This window comes from Elephas maximus, chromosome X (genome assembly GCF_024166365.1).
Source record: "Elephas maximus indicus isolate mEleMax1 chromosome X, mEleMax1 primary haplotype, whole genome shotgun sequence".
NCBI lineage: Eukaryota > Metazoa > Chordata > Mammalia > Proboscidea > Elephantidae > Elephas > Elephas maximus.
This window is the reverse complement of record NC_064846.1, coordinates 129,223,215-129,234,198: the sequence shown is the minus strand read 5'-3', so window position 1 is coordinate 129,234,198 and position 10,984 is coordinate 129,223,215. Positions and strand designations below refer to the sequence as shown.

General features: G+C 40.1%; 1 protein-coding gene across 1 annotated transcript in view; it reads right to left on the bottom strand.

The window, feature by feature from the left end:
- Window positions 1-5,545: 5,545 nt before the first annotated feature.
- EFHC2 (EF-hand domain containing 2) overlaps window positions 5,546-10,984 on the bottom strand; it is a 230,156-nt gene continuing 224,717 nt past the window's right edge. Inside the window, exon 15 of the mRNA XM_049871277.1 lies at window positions 5,546-5,856. Coding sequence (XP_049727234.1) covers window positions 5,755-5,856 — 102 coding nt within the window. The 3' untranslated portion in view covers window positions 5,546-5,754. The remainder of the gene's footprint in view (window positions 5,857-10,984) is intronic.

Here is a 10,984-nt window from a genome sequence, read left to right as displayed (position 1 = left end):
AAATGAAGTTACTTCTGAGGTTCACCGTTCAGCCAAAGATGAGACAGGCCCATAAAACAAAATGAGGCTAAAGGGGCACACTGGCCCAGGGGCAAGGGCTAGAAAGGACAGGAAAGCTGGTAATAGGGAACCCAAAAAGTTGAGAAGGGGAAAGTGTTGACAGGTTGTGAGGTTGGCAATCAATGTCACAAAACAATATGTATACTAATGTTTAATGAGAAGCTAGTTTGTTCTGTATAACCTCATCTAAAGCACAATAAAAAGAAAAAAATTATTGCATTAAATATATAACAAAACATTTGCCATTTCAACATTTTTCATGTGTGCAATTCAGTGACATTATGTTCATCATGTTGTTCAACTGTCAGGTTACCAAGGGGGCACAGGAGAGAGGAGGAAAGGGGAGCTCATTGCTTAAGGGACACTCAGCTTCTGTTAAGGGTGATGGAAAAAATTGGAAACAGATAGTGGTATGGTTGAACAATATGATGAACATAGTTAATGTTACAGAATTAACATTATATGTGAAGAATGTTGAAATACCAAGACAGAATTGATATTACCCCTCCAACCTGGTTTATCTCAGCACAAAGAACAGCAACACTGTCTACTCAGCTGTCGAAATGTTCCAAACATAATTTGGACTTTCTTCTTTCTCATCCCCCACATCCTAAATGTATCGTGAATCTACCCACCTCGCTGACACTACATTTTTCCAAACTGCCCATCACTTCTCTAGCAACAGCCTCCCAGTGAAGTCTGGCTGCCAAACTCACTCATAGTTCACGCACACAAAGCAGCCAGAAACTGTTAAATACAGACATGATCTTTCCATTCCCCAGATGAAAATCTTTTGGTAACTTCTCATTCCCTTAGGATGAGGTTCAGAGTCTTTAATGTGACTTACATGCACAAGATGGCACCTATTCCCTTCTCACTCTCCAGTGATAGGTAAAATGGGGGTGGGGATCTTTGCAGCAGTCTGAAATGGCTTTGCAGCTCCTGTTCTGCATTCAATGGTGGCCTCACAGCAATTATGAAGAGCTGAAGTAGCAAGGGAGAAGGAACAGGCGAAAGTGATTTTATCAAGTTCCTATTTCAGTCTGACGTTCTTGTATAGTGAAAGTAGGAAAGGGCAAACACAAAGATGACTTTGGTGGAACTATTTATAAAAGAGAATGCATTTTTGTGTTTTCACCAAACTATCAGCCACTCTGGATTATAGTGGGGTCATAACAAGTATTTCCTCTATTGTTGGCTTTATACAGATGCAAAGCCATGCTCAGGAAGCTGGGAGATGGATGAATAGTTGGCTTGATGTGTTTGAACCATTCACCACTTTGAGTTAAATGTGCATATTCTGTTCAAAATAGACAATGGGGAGGGGCGGTCACCTTTTCCCTCTCTAACGTGCATAACATCAGGCCTCACTGCTTAAGCTAACGAGTATTTAGAAGTAAAGGCTCCTACTGATTCCAGTGAGTCATTAATTCTTCGCTTGCAGAGCCACCATGGAGTTTTTCATCAGCTGCATTTTTTAGCCGTTACCAGTTGCTCTGAGCAGCAGTGCTGACCCTTGGGTTCCCGTACCACACACCAGATGGCATAATGGGCTCGGAAGTCCCTTAGAAGGAATTTTACTGGGGACTTGGAATAGATGCAAAGAAGTAAATGGTGATTAGCATTTCCACATAGGTGTCTCAGAACTCTTAGTTTTAGGGAACTTAATAGCCCTTGAATGAAAACATATATTTAAACCAATATATAACCTGGTAGAAGGTGGGTGGAGGTAAATTACAATTTCTCTTCAGTTAATTACCCAGTAATAATGATGTTTGTTCTATTATTGCTCCAGGTTTATTATTTGCTAGTCTCTTTTTGATCTGGCCTCAGTGGGTTTTCCGGTTTTAGACATAACATTCTCTTGGGAATTGAAGAGCAATGTGTCTCTGAATGTGCTCTGTCAACTTTACAAAACTCATTTTCGAAAAGGTCCTAACCTGCCTTCCAACTTAAATTCAAATTTTGCCCAAGCAAACATTAGGGCAGAGAATCATCGTTTGAGTGTATGTTTATACCAGCATTTGGAAGCTGTTTGTCTGAAAACTTGTTTACAGAACAATTTTGAAGGGTATAACAAATTCAGGGCACCATAATCATAACTAAAGAGAATGCACATAAAATTGAAGGTATGACAGTTCATTATTCAATATCATAAAAATATTTATTTTGTGGAAAGACCTACTATTTCATCAAGCTATTATTGAAGAATTTAACTACCTAACTTAGAGCAAAATCATAATGTGTGGAGGAAGGGGGAGGGGAAAAGAGAAACAAGTGGAAGAGGCTATGAAGCAATCCTCACTCAAATTAAGATAAATCCAAGTTGGAAAGGCAACATATTGTTTTTATTTGGGGGAGATTTCATTTTGTTCAATAACTCCCTTCTATTTGAAAGAAGGAAGGGCAATTTAAATATACTGAACTCATGACGGAGGTGTCAAAGACTAGCAGCCCAAATACCCAAACCTCAAACAAAACCAGTTGCCATCACATTGGCGCCAACTCATGGTGACTCCATGTGTGTCAGAGTAGAACTGTGCTCCATAGGGTTTTTAATGGCTGTGACCTTTTGGAAGCAGATCATCAGGATTTTATCCAAGGCGCCTCTGAGTGGACTTGAACTGTCAACCTTTTGGTTAACAGCAGAACGGGTTAACTGTTTACACCACCCAGGAACTCCAAAATCTCAAAAGGCATAACATAAAAAAGACGACTAACAAGAATGGAATGTTTGATATTTACTGAATCAAATGCAAAATGCAATACCTAGAATAAAGTAGGCAAAATGTTTAAAACATTATAATGCTTTATAGTTACAGCACTTCTAATCTATTGACAAAAATTTAAAACTATTTTAGTAAGCCAACCAATAGACTTATCCACTTTAGTTTTCAAACAGTTAAAACGGTTCAAATCGTTACCTTAAAAAGAAAAAAAAAAAGGCAAATAGACACTGCAAATTAGTTACCTGCTGACAGCATCCATACTCAGCAGTGACTCAGCAAACAATTTAATGTGAACTTCAACAGCTTTTAATCAGTTTCTTCTGAAAAGATGTGATTTGGGCTTTCAAATGACTTTATCAATCATTCCCGTGCTTCCAAGAATACTAAAAAACAATTAGTTCTTAGTACAAAAGGTTTGCCTATATTATTAACCTTCAATTCACCCGGCCGGCCACAGGCAGCACTTGCTATTCTGTCAAAGTGAGAAAACGTTAGCAGCTAAAAATGTAAGTATATGCAAAGGCTATGACGCTAAAAAAAAAAAAAAAATTGCTACCCTGCAATAATGACAATAGTTGGGATTTCTCTTTTTCAGAGGGAAGAGACAGCTAAAAATATAAGTATATGCAAAGGTTGTGAAACTTTAAAAAAATTATTACCCTGGAACAATGGCAATAGTTGTGATGTCTCTTTTTTAGAGAGAAGAGGCAGAAATCCCAGCTTTCCTCCCCACCTCCCTCAAAGATTTGAGTCGCAGGGTTCATTTACGGTGAAAACCAGAGTTATCTCCAGCTTGAAACCGAAGCAGAATGCATCAGCATTTCTGGACCACCTGTGACCAAAGGGTGGGGGGCGGGGGCGGGGGCGCTGGGAGATTTCCAGATGGACTGTAAGACAATTCATTGATATTTACATAATGAGAATAAATGTTTTTTCTAAGATAGCATTTCCCTTCAGTGCCTCGAGACCACCAGCAAAAGTGGGAGGTACAGAAATTCTTACATTAATAGTCTTTGTTTTTACGGCTTTGGCATTTATTAACTAGTGGGAGCTGTTTATTGGGTCATAAACTTTACTAATGGGGATATTATCTCTAAATTATAAATCTCCAGTATATGGCTTAGTTATAAAAAGAATAATTATTTAAAGTGTCTGTATGGCTGCAATGTATCATGTTTATCGGCATGATTCTTATAATGGCCATTTAATTGCTAATTGTGGGCTTTGACTTTGAATAGCCAGGGCAGTAACACAGTTCTATGGAATAGAATGAGCAGTTGTCACACCACAAACCCAGGAGCATATCATTGGTTTGCTCCCTTTCCTTTTCTCCTCCCACTTCTCAAATGAACTACACAAGTCTGTAAAAGGGCTAAATTATCTACATATTTAAAATCTTGAGGGAAGACAACCAACTGAAGAGTTGAATAGGTAAGTGACAAATCTGTCAGCTTGAAAAGTTACAGGAAAGTGTCATCCTTCTAAAAACTTGCTCTCTGGGGGAATGAAAAATATTAAAGTGACAAAATGGCTTGGTACTGTCAGTTGTCTTAAAAAAAAATCTTGGGACAAAAATCAAGTCATCAAAATTAGATTTTATGGGTAGATGGCTGTAGTATATAAAATGAGTCTAGTTTATCAGAGAGGCCAGTGGTGTCTATTCTAACAATGGCACATGTAGAGTTATCCTAGGTTTAAAGATACAAATAGTTTATTATCTTCAAAAAAATGAAAGAGCCATTGTTGTCAAGCAAATTGGCACATCTGAGTGCCAAGAAGCCAGCTCATTTCTAGGCAAGATGCTGCTGCAAATGTGGAATGAAAGAATAACGAGACTGAAAGAGCTCTTGAGATGTCATCAGTTACTCTGCCTTTCTTCATAGCAGTTCCTGAAAGGTAAATGGAGCAATCCCTTCTTGATGGGCTTCCATTGTCTCCGAGAAGACCAAGCAACTGGGTTTATGATACACAGAACCCAACACCGAAGAATGGGGTGGACTGATATAGACTTCTTACACAGAATTCCCAGAGGTCCAGGGTCATGGCTTTTAATCGGATGTACACTACGTGGCAAAAGTTCTGGTGAGACTCATGATGTTTAGGCCCAGAAGAAAAATTAAAAAATAGAGAAATCCAGGGGAAAAAAATCTTGTAGTTTTAGAATTTCTTTTTAACTTCTGGGGGGATATGTGTTGCGTGTGTGTGAGATGAATAAAAAAAAAAAATCTCTCCAAATCTTCAGCATTCACACCCCTCAATATTTTAGTCATAATACATTTTTGGTCATGCTATAATTATATACACATGCATATATTCCTAATGTAACAAGCTGGGTTCAGATATAAAAAGGGCATTAAAAATATAAACACTGCATATGTTTCAGTTTCTCTCCCAAATTTTCATGAGTGCATGGGGGGGTACCTTTTCTTTCCATGGCTTTACTAGTTTCAGAAAACAAATATCTTCACTCTTGAGAGAAGTTTGAGAATTATTTTGATGAGGTAGGTTGCTACAAAGCTTAATTATGTAAGTAATAAACACGTGTCAAGGAGATTTCAAAAAAATGTTTAATAGAATCACAACTTACTGCTCTGATATAATTTGATTTTCTACTGTCATGTATAGCAATCAAAATTCATTTTCTTTTCATGTTGGAATGAATCAAATTTTGTTGGATGGAAAATTATCATAAGATTCTTTGGTATTAACATAAATCAGACATCTAATAAAAATGCTAGATATTTCTTCAAATGGCATTTTTAATAGTGCAGTACATCAGCAACATAATACAATGTTCTGAAAATCTAAAGTGACAAAAGATTAATTGCGGTTTATGGATTTCAATTTAATATGAGCCTTGTTTCTTTTTTGTTTTTAATGAAATTATATCTACTAAAATAAACTTGGCAGAATTAGAGCAGTAAATCAAATAGAGTTGACAAAGACTGGCATGGTTATGGCACAGTTAATCCTCTTCCAAGTCAAACACGTCCTTTAAAAGGGGCATGTAGCTAATGTATCTCACGGGAACAGGTGATGGTGACCCCATCCAAACATCTTCAATTTTCTAGAAAAAACAAGGATGGATATAATTAGACCATATTCCAAAGTGCAGTGTTGTAAATGTAACATTAAAATACTGCTTCTTATCTTTATACAGGCAATTGGTAAATAGTTTATTTTCAAAGCTGACATTTCTACAATCCATTTCAGCATCATAAGACCTTTGTGGTAGAGGTTGGATTCTTATTCTTGATTCTTCACTCCTTCCCTGCACTATGCCTTTGCCTTATGACACGGCAATACCTCTTACTAGAGAACCAGGAGTAACCCCTCCTGCCCCTTTGGACACGGGCTTGGCCACATGACTGGCTTTGGCCTGTGTAATGTTAGCAGATACAGCATGAACAGAGGCTCTGACCTGCTGGCATGATTTGGCTTGGTCTCTGTGTCTCTGTGATCACCATAAAAAGTACATGTCCCAGGTTGCTGTGGGTCCCAGATGACACAGGTAGAGCAGACCAAGCTCGACTTGCAACCTGGAGCCAAGCCTAGCTGACCTATGTGCCCATAAACAAGAAAAATAACTGTTGCTGGGAACCAGTGCAATCTGAGGGGTTGTTTGTTATGCAGCATTTCTGCAGTGCTAGCTCCTCCCAGACTTTACTAAGAACGCAGTTTTTAAAATCCAACCTGATAGTCATGCTGGCTATTTGGTTTCTTCAATACAGTAATGAAAAGAACACTGAATCACTCAGTCTGCTCTTGGGAATAAGCTATACACGCATACACACACTTTTTTATGTATGTTGCAATGGTCAATTAATATTATTAGCAACAGGGGGGAAAGTCCGTAACTGTGGTTGTTTACATTTCTATTGTCGAGGCTAATATCTGTCTTACATAAGAGGTTCCATATCTTTACTAGTGTGACATTAGTGTCCAGAGTCAAAGGGTATTACAGAAACACAAGTAAAGGCTCAATACCGTCATGTGATGGGATTTTAGAAGCAACCAGGGTTTCTCATGTCACCAAAAGTCTTTTCCTTTTATAAAGATGTTTCAGTTGGGCCTCATGGGATGAGTAACAGTTCAACAGGTGGTTAAAGTGGTGAAGGATGTTCCAGGCATAGGGAACAGCATATGCAAAGGCTTAGAGACCTAAAAATCTGTTTCCAAAAAAGGTGAGTAGTCCAGTGTGGTTTAGGGCACAGGGTAGAAAGTAGCAGGATAGGTGGTGGGAAGGAGAAGCTGGGGTTGAAATGTACTAGTTTCTGTGCTAGTTTTTACCATTATGGTGTGGGTTACGGGAAGTCAATGGAGAGTCTCAGTCAGAGGAATGGCAAAAATCAGATTAGAAATTAAATAGATTTGTGGCACTATGAAGAATGAAATGAAGCAGAAAAATCAATGTGGAGGTTACTGCAATAGTTCGGGGGAGAGATGACTGTGCCATAACCAGGGTGGCTACAGCTGGGATGGGGAACAAGAGCTACATTTGAAAGGCACTGCTGCCATAGAATGTACATTCCCTGAAAGATGCTCGATTTGAGGTAGTGATAAAATAAAGGGGTGGGGTGGGTCTAAGACTTCTAAATTTAGTAACAGAGTAGTTGATGATATCATAAGCAAAACAAGAAAAGCAGGAAGAAGAGGAGTTTTAAAAAATTTTTTTTGGTGGGAAAGCAGGAACTGGAGAGAGATACTAAGTTCAATTTTGGACATTCTGTATTTCAGGTGTCCATGGGACATCAAGGTGAAGGTTCTGGTAAATACCAGGAAACACGATTCTGTACATCACAGGGCGCTGGAGTCCAGAACTGTGCAAAGATGTGGAAGTCACTGGAACCTGGGTGATATGTAGAACTATGGGAATCAATAACATTGATGCAGAATTGGAAACACATCAATTACTGCCATCTCTAAATAAGGCATAAATCCTTAATTTAAGAGATGATTTGTGATGATGATGAACTGGCTGCAGACCTTCGCAGGATTATGGGCATCATATCATTAGCTAGTTATAATAAATTTATTGAATATGTACCATATGACAGGTACTTTTTAAAGTGTTTTACATGCACCAAGTTATTTAATCATCACAGAAAACCCTAAGAAGTAGGTACTATTATAATACCTATTTACAGAAAGGAGTCCCTGGGTGGTACAAACGGTTAATGTGCTTGGCTGCTAACTCAAAGGTTGGTGGTTCGAGTCCACCCAGAGGCACCTTAGAAGAAAGGCCTGCCAATCTACTTCTGAAAAATCAGCCATTGAAAACCCTATGGAGCATAGTTCTACTCAGACACACATGGGGGCGCCATGAGTAGAAACTGACTTGATGGCAACTGGCTTTTTTTTTTTTTTTTACAGGAAAGGAAATTGAGGCAGAGAAGGGTTAAGTAGTTTGTCTAAAGTCAAATTGCCAGTAAGTGGAGGAGACTGGGTTGCAATCCCAGCCAGTAAGCGGGGCTCCGAGCTATGCTTATGTGCTGGGCTACCCTCCAAAGTTGAGCAGAGCTGCGGGCATATTCACAGGCAGCTGGCTCCCATCCTACAGAGCTACATTTGGTCCTATTATTCTCAAATAGAAAAGTTAAGTAGAAAACAAGTGGTTCTTGAGTGATGATACTCTACTCCTCTCTCTCAAGAATGCCTTCTGCTGGAGGTTGCCCTGGAGTTACCAACCTGCAGTGTAAAGAAGGAAATGACCACGCAGATGAATGATTACTAGCTTAAAAGCAACTGACGGGAATAAAATTTGGCATCGAGGGTGGGGGTGGGGTAGGGATCACCAAAGCAAAGGGAAAAAGTATCTTCTTTGTAATTTTGCTTAATTGGGTCTCTTTAAAGGAATCGCATGGCCAATCTCTTTATAAAATAAAGAGACTTTTGGTGACATGAGAAATCCCCTAAACACCACTGTCTAGGAGTTGCTGAGTGATGCAAACAACATGCTCAGAAGCACCTTGGAAGAAAGGGCTGGTGATCTATTCCAAGAAATCAGCCACTGAAAACCCTGTGGAGCAAAGTTCTACTCTGACACACAAGGTCGTTATGAGTCAGAACTGACTCGACGGCAACTGGTGGTACCACTGTCTGATTCTTCTAATAAATCTGCAAATGTTCTAAAATATGTATGAAAATCTGTGCAGTGAGTTAAAATATTCTTTGTCTCCAATGACCCTTTATTCATCCTACATTATAAAATACAAAGAACACTCAGGATCCTATTGTTTTTCCCAAACCAAAACCCATTGTCATAGAGTCAATTCCAACTCATAGTGACCCTATAGGACAGACTAGAACTGCCCCATAGGTTTTCCAAGGCTGTAATCTTTATGGAAGCAGACTGCCACATCTTTCTCCTGCAGAGCAGTTGGTGGGTTTGAACCACCAACCTTTTGGTTAGCAGCCAAGCACTTACCACTGAGCCACCAGGGCGATTCCCACTCATAGTGACCCTGTAGGACAGAGTAGAACTGTCCCATAGGGTTTCCAAGGAAAGGCTGGTAGATTTGAACTGTCAACCTCTGGCTAGCAACCAAATGCTTAACCCCTTGCGCCACCAGGGCTCCATCGTTTTCCTAGCAGTACATGTGTCTTAAGTGGAAATGACAGCATGGTGATTTGACAAGAGAAGTGCTCATCCACAGAAGTTATCAGTTATCATTCTCATTTCAGATGAGAATGTGCCTGCTTGTGTGCCTGTAAAAAAGCCCCCCTGACAGAGCACATTCAAATCTGAACTATGGATGCATAGCAGGCCCTGCTGGCACCTCTCCCTGTCCCCTTGCCCTTTCCACTTTGGGGCACAGCAGCCTGACTTCCAACTACCAGCCCTTGTATTCCTTTGCCTGTGATCTTTTCTTTGGCCTCTGTGGCCAGCTTTGACTGACTCTGTGGCAAGCCACAAGTGCCTGAGACTTAATCCCTTTCCCCTGCTTCAAGAACAGCCCTCAACCAACGACCCTTGGGAGTTGAGGGGTGAATCCCATAGCTCCCCTGCACTTTGGGTGGGTATGTGTTGGCCACTGGGTCCCAGTGTTTTGCAGCTGTATTAAGTTTCACTTATCCACAGTTGTAACTGGTTTGATAAAATGCCCTTAATAGCTCCTCCTAGGAATCCTTGAGTAGTGAAAATGGTTAAGATACTCGGCAGCTAAAGGAAAGTTTGGAGGTTCGAGTCTACCCAGAGACACCTTGGAAGAAAGGCCTGGAGATTTACTTCTGAAAAATCAGCCACTGAAAACCCTATGGAACACAGTTCTATCTACTCTGACACACATGGGGTCACCATGAGTCTGAGCTGACTCCAAGGCAACTGGCTTTAATAGCTTCCTTCCCTTTTACTTTCTCACTGCCCACTCCTGTTTGGGTGTTCCCTTCACTTCCCTCCAAAACACTATTTACATGCAAAGCCCTGTCTCCAATTTGCTTCTAGAGGAAGTCAAACTAAGACACTATGCAATTTTGCATTTGTTGTAATAATCAAATGCCTATGAAGGCCACGGCACAAGCTTAGTGAAAAAGCAGTTCCTTGGCAAACTGTGGATGGATCAGGAGTCTCCCACAGAATTTCCAGACAACTCGAGTGGTAGTGCCAAACTTCAAAACAAAATGAAACTGCATCTGTTGCATAAACCATATGTGCCACGTAGCATTTTCTAGAATGAGGAAGGACTATGAAAGGCACAGGAAAATTCCACAATGACACAAAATCATGATTCTAAAACGGCTGGGAATCAGTGTCTGTAAGAGGACCTAAGACACCTTTCAAGCAGGCTGCCACTAGAGCCCCTTAAGATGTCGAACAAGCCGGGCATACATTCCCTGTTTGTCAATGGTGAAAGAACGCAGCTGCATCTGTAAAATTACACCCCCTTGAAATGGGAAGTGAAGATGGCACTGCGTGGAAAGCCAGTAAATAGCAGCAGCCCCGTCAGGACAGCAAAGCTGTGTGTGAGGTAATGGGGCCTGGATTTATTGGCTTTGACATTTTGAAAAGGAAATTGAATTGGATTATGTCTCCTTCTAGTTTAAAATTTTCTACTATGGTACTGGTCACCAGATGCGTGAGGGGAAAAGATCAGGCGCCAATTAAATTCCACGCTTCACTGAAAAAAGTTTATTTTTATTTCTCCCAAATGTAAGGCTGATGGAGTAACATTAGTGATTTCACTACATTAGTCTCC